Raw genomic sequence first — 23,561 nt, forward strand, 5'->3', positions numbered from 1 at the left:
CATCGAGAGAAGCAAACACATGCAACACTAGGTGGAACACTATCATTAACTCTATTCACATGAAACCACTGTTTCTAAAGTAGCACTACATGTGATCCCAAGGCTCTAGAGGCAATCACTTCCCTAGCACCAGGATTTGCTATAGGAAAAGATGGAATTCCCTCTGGAGTACTGAAACAAGGAGGAGAGTTATGACTAACTGTCTGCACAATATCTTGCTTGCCTGCTGCAGGGATGGAGGGGCATCACAAGTCAAGAAGGATGCCAACATCATAACATTATATAAAAACAAAGGAGATCAGAGTGATTGCAACAACTACAGAGGAATCTCTCTCAGTGTAATTGGCATGTCATTTGTATGGGTTGTCAAAGTCAGATTCAGGACTCACATAATTTGTCAGACCACTCTGTTTATTAGCAAAGCACTTTGCCAATGCACCCAGATATGTGAGCCCCTCTCTGAGGCTCAAGCTATTTATACAAATAAGCCAAAGCCAATGTAACATAAGAGACAAAAGGAAACAGAAACTGACAAATATACATACATATCTTATTTGCATACTAACGTTTACCAATCTCCTAGCTCAGTAGGAGCTCTAAGTTAATTAGTTTGAGGACCCATTGTCTCACACTCCTTAATGTTTCTCTTCCTGACAACTGTATTTCAACAAACCCTTCAAGTAGCATTTCTTTAATGAATTATAATTTCAATATAATTCATTCTACTTTCACAGGGTCATTCTCAAAAGAGTGTATATCCAGAGTCAATATGCCTTCCATACCAGCACATCAGCTTTTGATATATTCTTCACTCTAAGGTAACTGCAAGAAAAGCATCAAGAACAAGGCCTCTCTACATGGCCTTTATAGATCTTACAAAGGCTTTTGACCTGGTCAGCAGAAAGGGCCTTTTCCAATTGCTAGAAAGCATGGGTTTCCCCCCAGTCCTCAGACTGATTCAATCCTTCTGTGATGACATGAAGGCTACAGGCTAAAACAATGACAATCAATCTGACAGCTTTGAAATTCGCAGCAGTCTCAAACAGGGATGTGTTTTGTTATCAACACTCTTCAGAATATTCTTTTTTCTGCTGCTTCATCATGCTTTCTCACCTAGCACTCAGGGTGTACATCTCCAAACAAGATCAGATTGAAAACTCTTGTTATTTTTTTATTAATCATTTCACAGTTTTCAAGTACTGTATTATGGGTGAACAATTCACATTTTTCTCTTAAATGAGAAAATAAGCATTGGGATTGCACAGGTATAATTGAGAACAGAATTTGTATCCCCTTTTGGCAATTTAAATAGCAGTTTAATATACATCCTTTCTCGGGATCCCATCTCTTGTACCTGCTGGTGGGTGAATCTTATTATTTCACAGGTTTCTTCCATCTCTAGCTGCTATGACCTTGTCATATTTTACAATTATATATTTGTTTTTCTGGTTTGATCTACTTTTATGATTGACTCTTTGCATTAGTTACAGTTTTATTGCACATTTAAAATATGGATAATTAAATAAAAATGTAAGATGGAGGCTTTTATGGTGGACAAGTCATTTCCCCTCTTTGAACCTCACTATTCCCATAACTGCAAAGTGTCCGTCTAAAGTGACAATCATATGCTTTCCTCTGCTGTCATTTAATGTCGGCTAAAATGTCATCCTGTAACAGTGGTGTCCCCATTCCCACCACCAGCTATTGCCCCGTCACAATTTCAGAGTAACTGCACCTGTATCCCCCCTCAGTGGTCCATTCCAGGAGTCCCCAGTTAGGTCTCAGATCTCCAGCCACCACCTGTGTCTGGGCAGGGTTTCAAGGCTTCACAGCCCCCTGCCGTAAGTATGATATTCCCAGTAATCCAGTCTGCCTTAAGGCCAGCTCCTGAGATTTGCTTTTTCTTCAAGGGCTATTATCAGTGCGTAATTTGTAATGAAAGAGGTGCTGGGGCTTAAGCAATATTTTTACTTTCATAACTGGTGCAGCAAGCCCAGAGGTGCTGGGGCTATGAACTGCCAAGACTAGAGGTGCCAAGGCTCAGTCCTGGCACAAATTAAGCACTGGCTATGATTAGTGTGTACCAACACTTACAAGTTACCACAGGGCTCTTTATCAGCAGAGTACATTTATTCTTAGGATAAAAGCACAGAGAGAAAACATAAACAACAGGTCCTACACACTTACTAATAAATGTACTATAAATTGCCCATCAGTCTTATGGGTCCTAGTAGGCCAAAGTCATTCCAACTGTTCAGAAGGATTGACCACAACGTCCTGTCCATTTCCTCACTCAAAATGAAGGCCCTGTGTCTGTTTAAACTTATCCTTTTAGCACTTCTTTGTTCCTGAGTCTCTGGAAAACCTAGTTTGAACCAGCCCAGAGGGTTCTTCTCTGGAGTTGTTTACAGTCTGAGCAACTTACCTGGATCACCTGCATAGTTTTTCATTCCTGGAGAAGCTGTGGTAACCCACTTTCATGGAGAATCATAGAATCATAGAATATCAGGGTTGGAAGGGACCTCAGGAGGTCATCTAGTCCAACCCCCTGCTCAAAGCAGGACCAATCCCCAATCAAATCATCCCAGCCAAGGCTTTGTCAAGCCTGACCTTAAAAACTTCCAAGGAAGGAGATTCTACCACCTCCCTAGGTAACGCATTCCAGTGTTTCACCACCCTCCTAGTGAAAAAGTTTTTCCTAATATCCAACCTAAACCTCCCCCACTGCAACTTGAGACCATTACTCCTTGTCCTGTCCTCTTCTACCACTGAGAATAGTCTAGAACCATCCTCTCTGGAACCATCTCTCAGGTAGTTGAAAGCAGCTATCAAATCCCCCCTCATTCTTCTCTTCTGCAGACTAAACAATCCCAGTTCCCTCAGCCTCTCCTCATAAGTCATGTGTTCCAGACCCCTAATCATTTTTGTTGCCCTTCGCTGGACTCTCTCCAATTTATCCATGTCCTTCTTGTAGTGTGGGGCCCAAAACTGGACACAGTACTCCAGATGAGGCCTCACCAATGTCGAATAGAGGGGAACGATCACGTCCCTCGATCTGCTCGCTGTGCCCCTACTTATACATCCCAAAATGCCATTGGCTTTCTTGGCAACAAGGGCACACTGCTGACTCATATCCAGCTTCTCGTCCACTGTAACCCCTAGGTCCTTTTCCACAGAACTGCTGCCTAGCCATTCGGTCCCTAGTCTGTAGCTGTGCATTGGGTTCTTCCGTCCTAAGTGCAGGACCCTGCACTTATCCTTATTGAACCGCATCATGTTTCTTTTGGCCCAATCCTCCAATTTGTCTAGCTCCCTCTGTATCCTATCCCTGCCCTCCAGCGTATCTACCACTCCTCCCAGTTTAGTATCATCCACAAATTTGCTGAGAGTGCAATCCACACCATCCTCCAGATCATTTATGAAGATATTGAACAAAACCGGCCCCAGGACCGACCCCTGGGGCACTCCACTTGACACCGGCTGCCAACTAGACATGGAGCCATTGATCACTACCCGTTGAGCCCGACAATCTAGCCAACTTTCTACCCACCTTATAGTGCATTCATCCAGCCCATACTTCTTTAACTTGCTGAGAAGAATACTGTGGGAGACCGTGTCAAAAGCTTTGCTAAAGTCAAGAAACAATACAAGAACATAATCATACATAAACCATTAACAAATAAGGCTGTAAGAAAATTGTGGGCCATGATTTTGTTGCAGAAACCAGCACTTTCAACGTTCACTGCAAATTTTTCACAATGCCATTCACTCAAATTTGGCCTGGCCTCCCATCTGACATAATCCAAGAGGATGATGGGGCCAGGACACATGTGGGCTTGTCCCACTGGCTGCCCCGACTCTGCATCAAGTGCTACCATCTGCACTTAGCCCTGGTGGTGCTGGCCTCACCCTTCGGTCAGGTGCAATTCCATCTCCTTCAGATTTTGTGGGCTGGGCCACTGAACAGCAGTGGCTCTTGTGCAACTTTGAGGACTTCATCTTTTGTGGCTGCCTGGCTGAGCTGGTGCACAGGTTCAGGGAGGCCCCAGTGAGTGGGGCGGGCAGAAGCTGTGGCTTATGCCTCCCACACGGTGTGGGGTTGGGACAGGGGAGCCCGGGTAATGCCAGCCCTCTCCAGTCTCTGAGCTGGGGCCGCCTCTAGGGCTCAGGGGCGTTGGGCCCCACATTCTGCCTTGAGTGTTGAAGGTTTGACTAGGATTATGCAGCCCCTGTGGGAGGGTAAAGAACCTGCTACCAACTTGATATCTATTCAGTTACAAGAGTTTAGGTCCTGCACCATCCCCTGCAGCCTGTCCCTCCAGCTGCCAATATGCGCCTTCAACCCAAGCACAACTTTAACAGACTGGCCACAACTTTCTTACTGTCTTATTTATAAATGTAACACAATGGCCCCCAAAGATACTTCATGGGTTGCAATATTTGTGACAACTCCTGCCTCAGTTTTCCTATTCTGGTCTTCCCAATAACTGCATCCAAGCTCTCATGTTAGTCAATAACACCCCTTTGGGGGTCTGGTTTATTAACATTGAAATAATTTAACTTAATGCTATACATTCCTGCTCCCCTAGTAATTTGGACTCAACAGCTCATTAAGATCCTGTGGAGCTCAGCAGTCTGTTTGCCCTGTTGGAGCAGAGTAATGGAAAGCCGACTTCCTTCTACCCCTAAGCAAGCACAAATGTCAGTTCACTTTGACACTCATTAGCACTTTACTCCCGGGGAAATTCTGTACCACTGCACATGCGCACAATTTATGTCCCCTCACAGGTTTCTTTGTTTTCCTGCAGAAAAATTACTTTCTGACTGGGAAGCAAAGGGAATCCACAAAAGCGGTCATGTGACCCTCCCCAGCAGTATGTGTCAGGTGCTCAGGGCAGCCGGCAGAGAGGTCAATCACTGTGGGGCAGGGGCGGGACTAGGGAAGACATGGCTGGTGGCTCCTATCCTGCACTGGGCTCAGCTGCCAGTCCCTGCTGGGCTGGGGCAGATGGCACTTCTTCCTCTGCATGGCATCTGGGGTCAGGTCAGACCCACTTCCAGATTTCTCCCCAGGCTGTAGGAAGCTCTGCAAACTTCCTCCACCCCACCCCAGCACTTTCTGCACCCATCACTCCTCAGCTGCAGGGGGAGGGATCACTGTCCAAACCCCGTGCATCCAGACCCCCTCATACCCAGACCCTCCCACCAAGCCTTACCCACCCTGCACCCATAACGCCCCCGAACCTCACTCCCCCTGCACCTAGACCACCCTGATGAGCCACCCGGATCCCCACCCTACCGAGTCCCAACCAGCTGCACCTGGGTCCCAACCTCACTGAGCCCCACTCCCCCAGCATCTGGCTCTCCCCACACCCATATCCCCCTGCTGAGCTCTATCCCTCCCACACTCAGACCCCCACTGTTGAGCCCCAACCGCCTTCACCTGGGCCTCCCTGCAGAGTCCCTTTACTGTTGCATCCAGAACCCCCCAACAAGCTCCTGTGCATCCAGATCCCCCCCACACCCAGATCCCACACTAAACCGCCCACGCTCACATTGCCCCACACAGAACCCTCTCAACCCACACCTGAATTCCCCCCACACAAAGCCCTTCCACATTTGGATCCTGTCTTGCTGAGCCTGCCTGCCCACACAAGGGGCAGGGCTCTTGGGTGTTTCTGAGGAAGGCCCAGTCCTTCCGCTGAATCCATGTCCTAGGAGGGAGAGGGGGAGCTGCACAGTGATCTCCCACCTCTGTGCAGCCAGTGCTCTGTACCCCCAATGACATGCTGGAGCCTCCACATTTATTTGACAAATAAAATTTGAAAAATGTTGCAGAATTTTAAAATGTGTGCAGAATTTTAAAATGTTTGGCACAGAATGCCCTCAGGAGTAGCACTTGCACTGTCCTGTCCAGGCTACTTATTTCTCCTTAAGGAGCTTGATCCTACCGTGGCTACAGATAGATCCAGCCAGGCTTTTCCCTTTGGCTGCTATGGAGCACTTCTTCCCCACAGCCCTCTGGACATGAGGTAGGTGCTTTGCTCTTACACCTTTCTTTGTCTCCCTTTTATAGGAAGCACATCCCACCCCCAATACTGCACATATTGCCTGGTCACCTGAGCCAACAATACAGCACATTTAGGGCAGAAACTAGGATGTAAAATATGACTGCTTTTTGGCTCTGAGTAGCAGCACAGTCTATCCGAAGGAAGCAACCATGGTGGATGGGAAACAGAACCGTTGTAGGTAAAAAGGCCAGTTGAAAAGGGGGAAACAAGCAAGTGGAAGGTAAAGACAAAAGAGATTGGGAAAGAGAGAGAGGAAAGAAAAGAGTCTGAAAACTACAGATACCAATAAAGAAGAAAGGCTGGATTTGTGGCTAAGGTATAGGACTGTGAGCTCAGCTTCTGTTCCCAGCTCTGCACTGACTGACTGCGGGATCTTAGGAAAAGCACTTCTTCTTTCTACATCTGTGTTTATCCAGGCTTAAAAGGGGGATGAATATATTGCTCCACCTCACAAGTCCTGGGATAGGAGTATTAGAGTGAATGATTATGAGAGGGGGAAGTGTGCGCCCTTGATACGCTCTCCTTGTACTGTGCACCCACATCATTCCTTTCTCTGAGAATCTCCACAGGCTCTACACCAGGGGTCTCAAACACGCAGCTCACGGACTTATTTCCTGCATGCCATAAGCGCCGACTCCCCCCCTCTGTCCCTCACCCCCGCCCCTCTCCTCACATCCCCCCAGAGCATGCCGCGTCCCCACAGCTGTTTGGCGGTGTTTAGGACTTTCCAGGAGGGAGGGGAGAGGAGCGGGGACGCGGCATGCTCAGCGGAGGAGGCGGGGCCGGGGCGGGGATTTGTGGAAGGGGTTGGAATAGGGGCAGGGAGGGGGTGGAGTTGGGGCAGGGACTTTGGGGAAAGGGTGGGGCATGTACTGAAGTGTTGCTAGAGGCAAAGAAACCAGAGGGCAGGACAAGCCCAGGCTGCCCCTTTCCTCTCCCGAGTCCCGGGGGCTTCCTCCTCCGCCTGCCCAGCGCCAGGCTGCCAACTTGTGCCAAGCCAGGTAAGTGGAGTGGCAGGAGCACAGGGCAGCGCGAGGCTCTCCCCTCACCCCCCCCGGCCACACAAAAACCTGCGCTGGCTGCAGCAGGGCTAAGCGGAGCTGGGCGCTGTGGAGCTGCGAGCAGCAGAAGGGAGGGAGAGCAACAGGCTGAGCAGGGGACCTGCGGGGGCTGCTGAGGCTGTATTACTGTGCTGGGCTGACGGGTGCGGGGGGGTTGTGTTTTTTTGCTCAGCCAGCCCCTTGCTAGTTTCTCGGGGCATCGCAGAGTTTTCACATTTGAAAACAGCCCCCAACTCCTCACTCCTCCCCTAGAAACAAGCATGATTTGCAAACTGGGGAGGAGGGGGGTAGCGTTTCCAAGCTGTGAGTTCCCCTGCCCCTCTGTTTCCTTCTGCTCCCTCGTTACACAAGCCCTGTGCAGCTAGATACCTCTTGTGGCTATGGTAACACCCCTCTTTTCATTAGGTGCCAGCAATGTGTTTGGTAAGACCTCAAACAGCTTAAAGTCTAGCAGAGATACACAGGAGCCAGGATGCACAGGAAGACCCAGAGCGGGGACTAACTTGGAGCAGTCTGGGAGAGGGGATTGTTTATTTGGGCATCTGTGGTGTGATTTGAATCATACCTGTCACTCCCCTTGGCTTTAAGGCTTCGTTGCAATGCACATGCTATGGGAGGCTGTTCTGAAGGGTGCTAAGCACCCTGAGATCCCACTGGTCTCAGTGGGAGGAGAACGCACCTCAGCTCTGCACAAAGGAAGTTCTAACAGAGAGATGACCCAATGTGGGGGGGGGGGGGTCAAAACTTGCGTCCCAGCCCCTTGCTGTTCTGGGCTGTGACCTCAAGCTGAAAGGTGCTACCAGCTGCCTTCTGTGAGGTTCAGCGCATGCTCACTGCCAATGGCTCTTAGCCCATCAGTCCCACCAGTCCCCATGACAGCTCCCTCTACCTCCGCAAGGGTAATGGCAATGTTTGGAAGTACATATATATGTGAACAGTTTTTCTCTTCCATGAAGATTAACAAATCTGTATTAAGGTCAAGGACTCACTGATGAATATTTGCAAGCAACGCTTGAGATTGGTTTCGTCTCAGGATATCAAACCTAATATTGATGCTCTGGTTGATGCAAAACACTGCCAGCTAAGTGGCCAAAAATGAAACGACAAAATTATCATTGACTTTTTGCATTACAGTTTTTAAAAAGTTAATACATTGACTTTTAATAGCATACTATATTACTCTTCATTTTTGACTATACTTTTGTATGGTTATATGAAAAGGTTTGAGTGATGCGGACCAACGTACTAGTCCTCATGTGGCCCTCTTGGTGATTTGAGTTTGAGAGCCCTGCTCCCCACTGTCTTTTCCACTGCATACGGCCGATGAAGTGAGCTGTAGCTCACAAAAGCTTATGCTCAAATAAATTTGTTAGTCTCTGTGGTGCCACAAGTCCTCCTTTTCTTTTTGCGGATACAGACTAACACGGCTGCTCCTCTGAAACCTGCTCTACGCAGACAGTCACCATTTCTTTGCTTCTATTAAGCTAGTGACAAATCCCCCCAGATGTTAATGGGAGAAGCATCAGACACACTGCTCTGCTCCCGTCCCCCTCCCTCTACAGGAAGGAGCAGGCGCCCGCGCGCTCTGAACAGCCGGCATCCCGACACACCCCCCCCCCCAGCGCGCGCGCGCGCGCGCGCTCCCTCTGCAGGGCGCGCACGCCTTTCGCTCGCTTCACAGCCTCCAGCCGCGACTTGGGTTCTGGGCGCTGATTGGCTGCTGCCTTCCCGCTTCCTTCCCCTCCTCCGAGAACCCGCCATTTTGAAAACCTTGTTGATTCCGGCCCGGGGAGAGTGTGAGCGCGAGACGTGGAGCGCGCGCCTGTCCCCACCCCCATCCCGGTCACTGTGAACTGTCGCCTTCAGCCGCCGCCCACACGGGCGAGAGGAGCCGGGCCCCGCCGGGCAGCGCCGAGCCGAGGTGGGTGAACCGCGGCTCCGGCAAGGGGCTGCGGCCGTTGTGATGCCAGGGCGGAGGGGCTCCGGGGCCAGAGGCCTGTAGGAGCCCCGGATCCCTGGCGTGGGCGGAGTCACTCCGGCTGTCCGGCTCTGCAGGGACCGAGCCCGGCCAGGCCTGTTCCTTGCGCGGGAGCCTGGGAGAGCCGAGCGCGGCGGGCGCCAGGCCCAGGGCAGAGTGAGCCGCCAGCCCCGTCCCCCGCCTGAGCCCGCTGCCACCCCCGCGCCAGGATCTCTGATTTTCCCGGCTCCGCTCCCTGCTGCCCGCGGCGAGTTGTTTCCCGCCTGCAGGGTTTCCTGGGGGCCCCAGTCCTGGCCGGGGCCCCGCCCCGCTCCGCTCGGGGTCGCTGCTTTCCCCAGCCACGGCGCGGGGCGACCCGCGCTTCCCTGCAGCCCCCGCGTCCCGCCCTGGAGAGCGGACGCATCCCCGTGGCCAGGGTCGTCAGTCCTGCTGTGCAGCGCACACGCTGCGGCGGCCACCCCGCCGTGTCAGTTCGCGTAGCTAATTCTCCACCCCCAGGCACTGGTCGCTGTCCAAAGCTGAGTCCCGTCGGTTAAGCAAGGTAACCTTCAGTGACTTGAGTTGACTTGAGTGTTGCTGAGGGGGAAGCTTGGCTACGTCTTTAAAATTGCTGCTACTTTTGAGTTGTGTGAACAAACTTAACAGCTGAAAATGGCCAAGGCCAAGTTCAGTTTTTGTTTTCTGTTTGGAATTGGAGTAACAGCACAAATGATTGAAAAGTTACTTCTGAATGTGCTTATTAGGCATCTCATTTGGCAAACAGTGTGAAAACCCTTCTCTCCTCCTCCTTCCCTTCCCTGCTTGAAATCGCAGGCCACATCATCCCAGAGTAGCAATGGTTCTCAACCTTTCCAGACAACTGTACCCTTTCAGGAGTCTGATTTGTCTTGCCTACCCCAAGTTTCACCTCACTTTAAAAGCTCAGGCTTCAGCCTCACCTAGTGGGGCTTTGGCCTTCTGCCCTGGGCCTCAGCCGCTGGCCCTAGTGACCCCATTAAAACGAACTTGCCCGCTGTTTGAAAACAGCTGATGTAGTATACAGAACAGTATACATAAGTCATTGGATGACATTTTAGTTTGTACTGACTTCGCTAGTGCTTTTTATGTAGCTTGTTGTAAAACTAGGCAAATATCTAGATGAGTTGACGTGTATCTCCTGAAACCTCTCCATTCCCTATGATTGAAGACCCCTGTTCTAAAGCATTTGTCAGGACAGGTTACATGAGGTTGATTATAAATATCTTTTTGGAACAGCTGACCTTTTCTTAATCTATTTGCTTAACATTAGGAACAGGAAACAATAATCATGTGACTTTTAGGAGCTCTAGGACAGCTGTTTTGTTTCGTTTTGGTTTTTTTGTAAATTGTGATCACTTTTTCAAAGATACAATCACTGAACTTATAGACAGATTTTCTTCTGTCCCCCTGATAACCATTGCATTACTCTGTCTTCAGGGGAGTTTCTTCTCCTCCCTCCCCCCCTTCACAGAAATGAGATTTTTAACTTCAAAGCCAGATTTGAGCCATTTTAAATATTAATGCTATTAAGCAAGACTTTTTAAATAAAGAAATTCATTCAAAGAACTAATACATGATTGATGTTCCATAGATTTTATGGCCAGAAGGATCAGACTAGATCATCTCATCTGATCTTTTGTATATAGCACATGCCATCTAGAATTTCACCCAGTTATCCTTGTTCCAAAAGCAGTGTGTACTCCTCTAAGATGTTTTTTGTTCGTACATTATGTGAATGTGTACTTAGTATATGATAACATAAACTTAGATCAATATGCATGTTTAACCAAAAGCAGAAGTAGAATATTCCCTATCTGAAGTGTGGCATAATGAAGATTGTGGGTTTTTTAAACACTTGTATTTTCTAACTCTTGATAGTTTGTCAGGAGCTTTAAGCTATGTTAATGCAATGTTGTTGCTTTCAGTAGGTATGGCTGAATAGTTCAGGATGCAGACTATGAGACCTTCATGTCTGGATGGATTTGATAATATTGCCATCTGTTCTAACTAAAACTTTTACTTTAAAATGCACTGTTCTTTAGTGGGGTATTCGCATAGTCACAAAAAATGACCAGACTTGCATGAGGAGGATGTGAAAAATTGTTCATATTCCTCTTAGGTTACCTGAATTTGTGTTTATAGCATCAAATAATCAGTCTAAAGTATTCACAGTAATATTGTGACAGGACTTTTATCCAACAAAGATGTCCGATAGATATATTTAGACTTGGACAAATGAGATTTTTACTGGTAAATGTTAGTAAACATCAGTTGCGCTGTACAAACATACAGGGATGAAAACATATTTCCATCAATAATAATTTAAATTTACAGATAGGCAAAGTAAGAAAAATGTTGCTTGAAAATCTACTAGAGTTTGATTTAAGGCTATTTACTATGTATATTTTGACACAATGCTGACAGTTTGTCTTGTAATGGTTACAAAGCTTTAACTTTTTGAATCTGTCATTAAATAATTGTCTGACTCTCTCCATAATTTCCCACAACTGAACATGTTTAAACTAAAGCTTAAAACCCCCAATATTATGCATAAAAATTATAAAAAAAAAAAAGTTCTGCCATGCCTATGTAGATTCAAGAATTTTTCTTAGATGTTGTAATAGCAATGGCAGTTCCCTTGTGTTCCACAGAACCACCCACCATGTCTTCCTCAAAAGAAGATACAATGTCTGCTGAACAAACAGATGAGAGAGAACCTGAAACTGAAAACAAAGTTGAGGAAAGTGATGAGGAAGAGGAAGAGGAGGAGGAAGAAGAAAAAGGTAGGTATACATGCAAAGAAAGGGAAGATTTAAAAAATAAGGGCTGAATTAGGTGTCAGAGTATCAGACTATTCAGCAGTAATTCTTTGGAGTAATCAGTGTTCAAGGATGAGTGAGATGTAACAAACTAGAATATCTTTGGGAATGAAAGAGGGGGCATGGCTCTATGTGCAGGTATTTCCTAATGTCTAACACATGAAAATCTAAGTTTATTTTATTAAGCTTCAGCACTTAATTTTAGGAAATAATTTCCTTTTTTAATGTGACTAACTGTGTTTGTAATACCTGTGGCACATCTCGACATGAGGAGTCTCAGTGGACCCTGTTGTTGCAATGGAAGCAAGCATCACATGGATGCTTACACTGTATCCATGTAATGGATGTTATTGTGGTGGGCAGTCCAGGGATAAGAAATTCCTGGTTGCTCTGTACTTGGCAGAGAAGGAGATTATAGTTGAAGACAGACTGAGTCTTTCCATGATGGAGCCTCACAAGTAGTTTCTATTCTGGTAATCCAATGGAAGCTATAAGGAGCAACTCACCTGAACAAAAAAAGTTCCTGTGTGTCCACCTACCACTACTACCTGTGCTATGATAGGTATTGACTAAGGCTCAATCCTAATAGTTCTACACTAGTCCAGAGCAGTGTGTTCCTCAACTCTGTTGTAGATGGCCAATATTGATAGTCAGACTGGAAATCTGGCCTTGGATAATCTTTCAGAACCAGGGCACCTCACTCCATCCCAAACTGGAGAGCATTTTACCTCACTGCTTGTTTTCTGACAAGGTAGAGCTCTGTAGGCACGAGGTCTCTGAGGAGTTAGCTTATATCCTCTTTGCATCTTAGAAGCCTTCTACAAGGACTGATAATTCCAAGTGTAATATTTCTTCAGTATGCTGCAAAATCACAAATTAGCATGGGGAATTAGCAGGAGGAGCAGTAACTAAAATGACATAGACATAATTTAAAAAAAAAATCAACAATTTCATTTGAAGCATGTGTCAGACTGTGCTGGCATTTGAAATTTGACAGTTTGAAGGTTTTGTGTTTCTCCAGTCTGATTTTGTGAATACCATGTTGTATTTCAGCCTTCATTTTGAGTGTCAACTTGATTATGTGCTTCACTGTATAATGTAACTGTCATGTGGGACTGCATCAATCCTTTTGTGTTAGGCAGAGCATGTGCCTCTGAGTTTAACCCTGAATGAGAGAGTCATCACTGGCCATTGACTATTCAATGGCATTACCCTGGCAGGACAATGGAGGCTACCAGCAGAGAGACTAACTGTTAAACCAGCAGCCCACGCAGGGTTGAATGTGTAAGTTCCACTCAAGGGTTGGATAATGGAAAATCACTGCGTGAGAAAGTAAAATATGTTTCAGGTTGGCTTTAAGAGAGAGGCTTTCTAAGTGGGGGAAACACCATTGCTAGAAGAGAAAAAGATGCTGAGGTGTCCCCTAGAGGACACTGACCAAAAACCCAAAAGTCTTGGGAGTGGTGGGGACACTGGATGGGAGGGATTTGCATTCAGATATTTGTTGTTTATCCATAAATCTGTAACTCTTGTACTTTGAACAAAGTGTATATGGTTAATAAGTTCCTTTGCAAAGGCTATTAATTCCTTGCTTTGACTATCATGTGATCTCTGAACAGTTAAACAGTAGTGCCCATATGGGTGGACCTCTGGGGAGACACTTGGGAGGTCAGCACTGGTTCTATGGGGCCTTGTGCTACAGGGCTCCACTTCCCAAGAGGATGTACAGTAACTCCTCGCTTAATGTTGTAGTTCCTGAAAAGTGCTACTTCAAGCGAAACGATGTTAAGTGAATCCAATTTCCCCATAAGAATTAATGTAAATTGGGGGAGGGGGGGAAGGTAGGTTCCAGAGAAACTTTTTTTGCCAGACAAAAAACATATAAAAAAACTCTCTCTCAATATAAGTTTTAAACAAACAATTTAATACTGTACACAGCAATGATGATTGTGAAGCTTGGTTGAGGTGGTGGAGTCAGAGGGTGGGATATTTTCCAAGGAATGCCTTACTGCTAAATGATGATCTAGCACTCGGCTGAGCCCTCAAGGGTTGACACACGGTTGTTAAGGTAGCTTCACACTCTACAAGGCAGCATGAATGGAAGGAGGAGACACTGTGTGTGTGTGTGTGTGTGTGTGTGTGTGTGTGAGAGGAAGGAAGGAAGGGTGGGACAGACTCTCACCATGTGTGAAAGAGAGACATGTGCATTGCCCCTTTAAGTATGCTGACCCTACTCAAAGTACACTGCCTTTTTAAGTAGATTAGCAAGTTGAAACAGCAGCAGCTGCTGCCAGCAAGCTCCCTCCGTTCTGAGCCCTGTTGTGTCCTTCCTCCCCCCACCCCGTGGCTGTGGAGAAGGGGTACAGGGGAGGGGGACACCCTGTTATTAGCACCCCTCTTTCACCTCTCCCCCTACCCCCTCACAGCAAGCAGGAGGCTCCTGGAAGCAGCTCCGAAGCAGAGAGCAAGAGCAGCATACAGCAGTGGGGTGGAGGGAGGGATGCCTGAACTGCCAGGCAATTGATAGCCTGCGGGGCGGCTGTTGCCCAGGGAACTTAGGGAGCTGCTGGCCCACACTGGTTCCAAGCTCCCATTGGCTAGCTCCAATGGACTGCTCTTTCTGCTTGCAGTGGACAAAGCAGGTGGCTGCCAAACAATGTTATAAGGGAGCATGTTCTCTAATTGATCGACAACGTTAACCAGGATGATGTTAAGTGAGGAGTTACTGTACAAGACAGGGAGTCTAAATCCTGGGATGCTACAACTTAATTAAAATAGGATCTCATCAATACGCTTGTATAGAGATTATATCCAAACCTACTTTTATTATAGTTGTATATGTATAGTTCAGCTCAGTTTTCAGCAGATGTGGCTCCAGTTAGTTGTAAATCAGTTCTGTACTTCTCTTGGTTACATAAATTATAAGATGTTGTTTGGGGCTCTTGTTAGTTCAGACTAGCATTTTACACTAAAATTTTGTGCAATGTCTCTTAAGTTAATTAGGTACTTCTACTATATGTTAGGATACTATAGCTGATACCTTGAGATATGTTGAAATTCTCCCCCTTCTCTCCATATGATAGCAGTGCAGTTACAGTGTTTGTCTCACTATTTGTGAAATGTTGTTATACTTAAGGGAAACTGTCTTTTGCAGAAAAGAGTCTCATTGTTGAAGGGAAGAGAGAGAAGAAAAAAGTAGAGAGACTGACCATGCAGGTATCCTCGTTACAAAGGGAACCTTTTACAATTGCACCAGGCAAGTTTATCCACTTATTTCAGAACTATAATTGTTCTAACTAGTAGTGAATAGTGAAACTTCTTAAGTTGACTAAAGTATGAATCCTAGATAGGATAACTGAGCCACCAGAAATCTTAAAATAGGTTGTTGATTTCTTTTTACGGAAAGGCTATTAAAATTACAAATGTGGAGAGGTTTGTGTAACTGTCAATCAACAATGTTGAAGTACTTGAACAAAGTACATTTTTACCTGATCTCAGGCAGGCACATGATGTATAGCGACAATTTGTGAAAGCAAGAACTGCTGGGAATAAATGCTCTGTGTCCAAATATACTTGCACATCAGGTAACAAAGGAATAATATAAAGGTGGCTAGCAAGTTATTTAATTATGATAAACATGGTAAACAGGCAGTCATCTGCCGTCTGAAGTTTTTGGTCTAGGAGTAAAATAACTTTATTGCTCTACCTCAAATATTTCAATTTTAAACACTTGCTGTATTTAAAACAGATACTAGAAGTTATAAACAAATGTGTCATTTTGAAGAATATGAATGAGAGACACAACATAACTTGCTTTAACTCTTTCAGGAAAGGGACAAAAGCTTTGCGAAATTGAAAGGATACAGTTTTTTTTGAGCAAGAAGAAAACAGATGAACTCAGAAATCTACACAAACTCCTTTACAACAGGCCAGGCACAGTAAGTCCATCTTTTGCATGATATTAACACTCTTTTGGTAGAGTAAAAAATGTATAGTGTATCCTCACTTTTCCAAGTGGACATGTATGTCTTTTTAAAAGCAACATAATTACAATGCCTGCCTACAGAATCTTAGCATTAAGATAGACAAGCACTTAATTATAATTACGCGTGAAATCCTTTATCTACCATTGTTACAATAACATCTAAGATTACGAACAGAGAAAATAATTTTTTTCTCACTTCTTCAAATTGTTTACCCCGTGTGTTTGACAGCACTACATACATAGTTGGTTTCACTGTGGTCTCTGCATATTTTGTGACGTTTTCATACGCAACTGAGGGAAGGAGGACACTGCTTTATTTAAAACAAAACAGAACCCTAGTCTGTCCCCCCCTCAAATATGTTTGAAAAACCACAAAAACTGGCAGGACTTGGATAGATGAAGTACCTGAAACAACTTAACTTGCCTTTTGAGGCTGATCACACTTCAAGCTGATGTGTTACCCCTTTAAACTAATGTCACTTACATGACTAATCTCTTTAAAGGGATAAAATATAAAAGTAAAATAAATTTGAAATTTGAAAAATAATTTGCTAGTGCAGAATATGTTCCAAATGATCTTAACTTTCATCAATAGCAAACTTGTTTCTGAACCATTTATGTGCTAATGAGCATACATTGTTTTGATATGGGGGTGGGAAGAGGGTTGGGTCATGGCTCATGTTGTGGGGAGCATCCAGAGAATGTAAGAAGGGAGATTAATCTAATCCTTTAGACTTTATTTCTAAAGGAGATGTTTTGAAATATGGAAGAGGCACTTATTCTTAAGCCTCATGTGCATTAGGGAAATTTTTGCAAAAATTTCTTATCATTGCTAACAGTGGGGTCAGCTTCATTGATGGTAGCAATGTTGAAGAAGCCCTAGTGTGGACAAGATGATGTAGTTTTAAGCACCCTGTTGACTACAACTGCTTCAAGCAAATGTGATGACCAAATGTTTAGAAGACCAGCTTCTGGTCTAAAGTAGAGCTCTCAATGGTGTAGCTGAGCTGGTGTTAGCAATGGTGGGAAATGTTTGCAAAAATTCCTTAGTGAAGACAATGCTACTAATGGAAGTTTGAAAGTCAAACTCAATGCTATGTTAAAGGGCAAGGAAGTATATGAAAAATACTTATATGAATCCAGGAATCTAAAAATACAAGTCTAAAACTTGCCATCATTAAATGGCATAAAAATGCATTAACACAGAATTAAGATTGCTTGGTATGTCATCCCTCGCAGAACGTTTTGGTGATCAGAACTCAAACTACAGAAGACCAGGAAATGCAAAGTTAAGGTTGCCCATGCCACCTTACTCTGCCTTCTTCCAGCAATGTCCCAGTACACCCTGTTTTACACACACAGCACTTAGATAATTCTGTAGTGGAAAACAAGTAAAGTTTACTTAAAAATATAGAGATTCGAATGATAACTAGATGCTTCTGTGTCATAGAGCAATACTCATCCCAAAGTCCTAGTGTTTTATAGCCAGGTCCTTCCATTCATGAGACAAAGATGATGTCAGCTTGCCTGCTAGGTGAAATATTCTGGGTATCTACACCCCAAGATATATCAGAACTTTGTCCTTATTTATAAATAGTATTGCCCCGGTTTCTGTAGTTTTCCTATCTTATTGAAATTGCAAACTCCTGATTAGCCTTTGGCTCAGAATGCAAATAGACATGCATTGTGAGGTGGACAATACCTGCTACACCAGATAGGGAAATAAATGTCTGTTACCCCCTGCCTGAGACAGCCGTTCCTTAGATAGGTCTCGCTTGCTTATCTGCCTTACAAACATAATTTTCAGTTTAGAGATGTAACTTCTTACATATGTTTCACAAGTGATTTATGATGATCAGTTGTTAAGGTCTCTACCAAGAGCCATTTATTTGCCACCCTTTCATGAATTATTATTTATATATCTAATCCAGGGGGGTCCCTGTAAAACTGTGTGCATCCCCTGTGCCTTCTCTCAGTTGGCATCAAGAGGTTCCTGGGTCATACTTCCCCATTGTTAATTGCCTCGAGTATCTGTTTACTGTTAACCTTGTTAGTGAAGACTGAAGCAAAATAGGCACTGAACACTTCAGCCTTCCTGATATCAGTTAGCTCTCTTTCTCCACTAAGTGGAGAACCTACACTTTCTCTCATCTTTCTCTTGTTCCTAATGTATTTAAAGAAGCTTTTACTGCTTTTTATGTGCCTTTCTAGGTATAACTCTTTTTGTGCCATAGGCTTTCTGATTTTGTGCCTGTATGTTTGCACTATTCTTTTGTACTCCTCCTTAGCAATTCATCCATGTTTCCACTTTTTGTAGGATTCTTTTTGATTTTTCAGGTTATTAAAGAGTGCCTCATGGAGCCATATTGGCCTCTTACTATTCTTCTTCTCTTTCAGGGTGGATTTGATTTAAATCATGAATTTAAATCACTAGTCAGGAAGACTCGATTTAATCATGGATTTCTACATAAAAGTGCATTCTTGTTGGTTGTCATAACCTTAATACATATTCTTCACAACTCAGAGATAGATGTAGGTTTAATTTTTAGAAGGTACACACTATACATTTGTAAAGTGATTTATTTTGAAAATTAGTTTTACAGCTATATCAGAAAATGAATGATTATTTGGTTATTTCATTTACCAAAGGTAATTGAAGCAGATATTTATGAAGTCATTAGGAGGTAAACTATCTCCAGTTCAACAGGTTAATCATTAAAATTTGGAGGATTTTCTTGCTGTGCTGTATTAGGAGGAGAACATCACCAGACAGACATTTAAATTTGTTAAGGTCTCTACCTAAAACAACATTATGTATTCTGGATTTTTTTCTTCAACAGCAAACATAATATTTTTAACAAAACAAGCATATGAATTTTTGAATTTAGTGAAACATTCCAGTGTTTTCAAATCAGGTTTGTTTTTGTTAAAATTGTGTTAACTAAAATAGTTAAATGAAATGTTTTTTAAAAAAACAAATTAAATCGAGTGTCAGCCAAGTCAACATGAGAAACTTAAAATATTGGCTTCTGCAGCTAACTCAGTCGTCTTCACCTTCATTTTCCTGTTTGTTCATAATCTGGAAAAGAAAAACAAGCTTTCCTGCTTTTCAGGTCCCAAATGATTTCTCAATTTGGAATGAATTAGTCCAAAGGAAGAAAATATACTTTCTATACCGGCGGCAGAAGAAGCTACTGCTGTTAAAAGTGAGATTATCACTTCAACAGTCTCTGAATCCAAGTGCTTAAGTGACTTCCACCAATTCACTGGTGTTACTTTCTTTAAAACATCATCAGCAAACATATTTCTTAAATGGTTCACCCTTAGCTCTGAAATTTATTATAGTTAGCATTATGAAGGAATGATTGCTGGAGGTCCATGTCCTAGCCAGTTTCTCTTCTTCAGCAGTTAAGGTTTGACCCTGGTACCGAGTATTGAGAATATTTGCAAGAAAACAAGCTGGTGATAGTGCGTGTTCCATTTATGTTTTTTTAATGTTTGTAATTTAACTCTGTCATTGCATAGTTCTCTTTTTAAGATCTCGCTCAGTTCCTTCCAAATTTCAACAGCATCAGCAATAAAACAGCTATTTCTGTGCATTTTGTTCAAGGCTACAGAAATAGGCTTCAGGGTAATCAGCATGTGTTCAACATTTCTCTGAAGCCCAATGTTGAGAACTTTGGCTGTGACAGTGCCATCTATTTTTTCACAATTTTGTTCACAAACTGTCATCAGATTAGGCCAGTTCTTGCTATAGTGCTCAAAGCAGTCCACTACTGAGTTCCATCGCGCATCTTGTGGGAGAGTTAGCTTGGTTCCTCCCACTTTTTTCAGAGCAGCTGCTGCAAAGTGGTTGTTACGGAAGTATTTTGCAATTTCAACAACATTAGCCTTTATTTCTGGAACACTGAAGTCTTTGTCTAGGAGGTGCATCAAATGAGCACTGCAACTGTATGTTGTTAGCTTGGGACTCTCTTCTAAATAATTTATTCTCATCTTGGATACATTTGCAGCATAGTCTGTGACCAAGCTGCATACTAGACATTTGAATTTTTTTTCACTGTTTGTTATAGCTTTTACTGGTACGTCTTATAAGTATTCTGCTGTGTGTGCATTTCCTGATGTATCAATTCTTTCTGTAAGAAAGACATTCCACACAAGCACATACAGCAGGATGACTGTGAACATTGCTCCACCCATCAAGACTCAGGTTAACAATTTCACCCTCTGGACCTTTTGCACACTGCTCAATTTCTCTTTCATACACTTTGTCCAGCAATTGGCCTGTGACATCTGCTCTGTTGGGTGGACTGTATCCTGGTCTTAATGACTGAACCACGTTAATGAAGTATGGGTTCTCAATCATACGGAAAGGAGAGCTTGTTGTATAAACAAACCAGGCAATTTTTTCATCAATTACCTCTTTTTGTAATCTGCTGGTTCTTATTACAAACTTATCTATGGTTGTTTCTGGATGATGGAGATTTTTTTTTTTTCTTTTTGCTACAGGTGTTATCCTGTGGCTATGTGACATACATGATGTGACTGAAATACTATCATTGGCAGATAACTCTGAAACTATAGAAAATGATGGTGATCTTGAAGGTAGATAGTCTTTAGAATCCTGAATGTTGAGGATGGAGTCTCCTAAACAAAATAAGTCAGTTCACCTATTTAATTATTACCATACTGCTGATTTAGTATTACTCATTGCATTCACTGACACTCAGTACTACTTTAAATGTGAAATTGTAAAAGGAAGATCTGCCTATTTCAGCTATTTTTTATCAAAACTGCATCTAAAATTATAGTACCATAGAGTAACAACTATATTTTTTGCTCAAACATGAGAATTCAAGAATAGTCCAGAAGGAAGACAGGCAGTCCTTAAGAAAGAAGTATGAAATAAAAAAGTTTACCAACCTGAAAATACTGCATGTTTGGACTGTTCCTTTCATCCTCTTCAACGCAGCTTCCTCCTGAGAAGGGACACGTCTCATGATGTTGTTTCATTCGGGCAACCAGGCCTTTCATTTCTTTGTTGCACTGTTTGCATTTTGCATGCATGCGTGTCTTACCCATAGGTAGAAGAACTTTCATTAAGATATTCCCAAACTGAGTCCCTTTTACGGCCTGCTGCCATTATAGGTTTTCCCTTCTAGTGAGAGAATGGTATGGTAGATCTCAGATCAATGAAGGCTACACTCAGAAAGACCTCAAGACTTCTGGAATATGCTGCTCAAAAAGTTTCACTTTTGTTTCTACTGCCTGTCCCTCTCTTCTCACATTTATCTCCAGACTTCTTCTCCTTGTCCAGATCTATTCTGCCCCCAACAATCTTCTATTCATTGTACTTTTTGAAACTTTGCACTTTTAGAGAGAGGTAAGGCATTGACTCTGTACACAAATTTACAGAGGGACAATAGGGTTGAGGTCTGTTATTTCTCACCTCTATTATTTATTTTATTTTAAAACATTTTTGCTGTTAACAAGCATGTTATCTCTGGAGACCCAAATTGAGGACTGCAAAACTAAGCATCTCTGATGGTATCTTCTAGACTGAGCACTGAATCCCATTGGGTAGATTGAAAGATTAACCTAAATAATTTATACAGAAGCCCCTGGAATCCCATAAGATTGGGTCCCTAATCCATGATCTATTGGAACTCATTTACAAAACATTACATGACTATATTGTCTCATACTATAGAATTAGAATTTATAATCCCTATTCTATGATGAGCTATAATGTATCTTAATTAAAACTATCTTTAGATAGGTTTTTTCCCCATGGATCTTATCTACTAGTTCTCAGAGTTTGTTCAAGTCTGCTTTTCTGGAGTTTGTTGTCCTTATTTTGCTGCTCTCATTCCTTCCTTTCCTTGGACTCAGGAAATCTATCATTTCATTATCACTTTCACCCAAATTACCTTCCAGCATCAGATTTGCAACCAATTTCTCCTTGTTGGTCAGATTCAAGTCTAAAATTGCAGTTCCCCTGGTTACTTGGTCCACCTTCTGAGACCAGAAGTTGTCCCCAGTACATTACAGGAACTTATTGACCATCTTGTGTTTTTTCCATATTCCTTTCCCAAAAGGTGTCTGGGTAGTTAACATTCCCTATTACTACATGATTTTGTGTTTTGGATATTTGTTGTTTGTTCTAGAAATGCCTTGTCCAACTCCTCTTCCTGTTCTGAGGGTCTGCAAATGTCTATTGTGATATCACCTTTTTTTCCCCCCATTTATCTTTACCCAGAGACTTTCAACTGGTCTGCCTCTCATCTTCTGGACATCGGAACAAGTGTGTGTGTGTATATATACACACACACTGGATGTAAATTGCAACAGCACCTCTCTTTACCTGTCTGTTCTTCCCGAACAATATGTACCCCTCTATACCAATATTCCAATATGAGATTCATCCCACCAAGTCTTTGATGGCAATTAAGTCATGATGGTTAAGTGAAAGTGTAGGTTGAGATAGTATGTCTACGTTTGAGGTGGCAGATCTGATTCCTAGCTCGTGTAGATGTACACAAGCTAGCATGCTAAAAATATCAATATAACTGCAATAGCAGAGGCGGCTGATCGAGATAGCCGCCCAAGTACGTATCCAGGAGGTCTGGGTGGGTTTGTACTCAGGCGGCTACCATAAGCCACTGCCTGTGCTACCCTTGCTGTACTGAGATCTTTAGCATGCTAGCTCAAGCAGAATCACACCACCCAGTATGTACACTGCACATGTATTCTTTCTGGGGAGTTGTCTAAGTCTGTGAGTGTAGCTACACCAGGATCCAGAAACTCCTGAATATTATGGTGCCAAGGGCCAGTGTGTGTGTGCACATATTGTGGCATTTCTCAAAGAGGGCAGAGGTAAGGTGATATTAAAAAAGTAAAACCACACAATCGAAACCAGTCCGTTCTTTACTTTTTATGCTGCTTACTCAACTTATGCAATAAATCAGACCAGCCAGTATCTGCCTCTTAGGCACTGGCAAAAGGCTGCAGATGTTGGGGTTGGAACCACTACAGTGGTACTTCATAAAGCTGAAGGCCAGTAGGGACCATCAGATCCATCTCATCTGACCTCCTCTAACATAAGCCTAAATCTAACTTGGATTTTCACACTTCTGAGCGACGTAGTTATTACTGATATAAGTGTGTAGTGTAGACCTGGCCTGAGTAAATTTCCCAGATCTGAAGAAGAGCTCTGTATAAGCTTGAAAGCTTGTCTCAGTAACAGGAGTTTGTCCAATAAAAGATATTACCTCATCCACATTTTCTCAAATACATGACTACTAAAGTATTTTCATACATTTTACCACACTATACAATGGCTGATCATAATGTCCTAATTCTGTATGCCCTTTCGAATGTAAGCATCTGAACAAACTTTCTCATATACTAATAAAAATTAGCTGAATAAACATTGCTGGATGTAATCTATAAAACTGTTTCCAATGAGACGTAATCAATGTGTTCTGTTTTAGGTTGCCTCACTAAAGAAGAACGTGGGTCAGTTCAGCGGGTTTCCATTTGAAAAAGGAAGTGATCAATATAAAAAAAAGGAAGAAATGTTAAAAAAGTAATGACTTCTATAACTACTTAATATAGCTAAATCATGCT

General features: G+C 43.4%; 1 protein-coding gene across 2 annotated transcripts in view; it reads left to right on the top strand.

The window, feature by feature from the left end:
- Positions 1-8,878: 8,878 nt before the first annotated feature.
- DEK (DEK proto-oncogene) overlaps positions 8,879-23,561 on the top strand; it is a 33,211-nt gene continuing 18,528 nt past the window's right edge. Inside the window, exons 1-6 of one of the 2 annotated variants that reach the window (XM_037893070.2) lie at positions 8,879-9,053; positions 9,609-9,651; positions 11,780-11,911; positions 15,102-15,203; positions 15,776-15,885; positions 23,426-23,520. In XM_037893070.2, coding sequence (XP_037748998.1) covers positions 11,791-11,911; positions 15,102-15,203; positions 15,776-15,885; positions 23,426-23,520 — 428 coding nt within the window. In that variant the 5' untranslated portion in view covers positions 8,879-9,053; positions 9,609-9,651; positions 11,780-11,790. The remainder of the gene's footprint in view (positions 9,054-9,608; positions 9,652-11,779; positions 11,912-15,101; positions 15,204-15,775; positions 15,886-23,425; positions 23,521-23,561) is intronic. The other variant, XM_037893069.2, reaches the window with a different exon arrangement.

This window comes from Chelonia mydas, chromosome 2 (assembly GCF_015237465.2).
Source record: "Chelonia mydas isolate rCheMyd1 chromosome 2, rCheMyd1.pri.v2, whole genome shotgun sequence".
Taxonomy (NCBI): Eukaryota; Metazoa; Chordata; order Testudines; family Cheloniidae; genus Chelonia; species Chelonia mydas.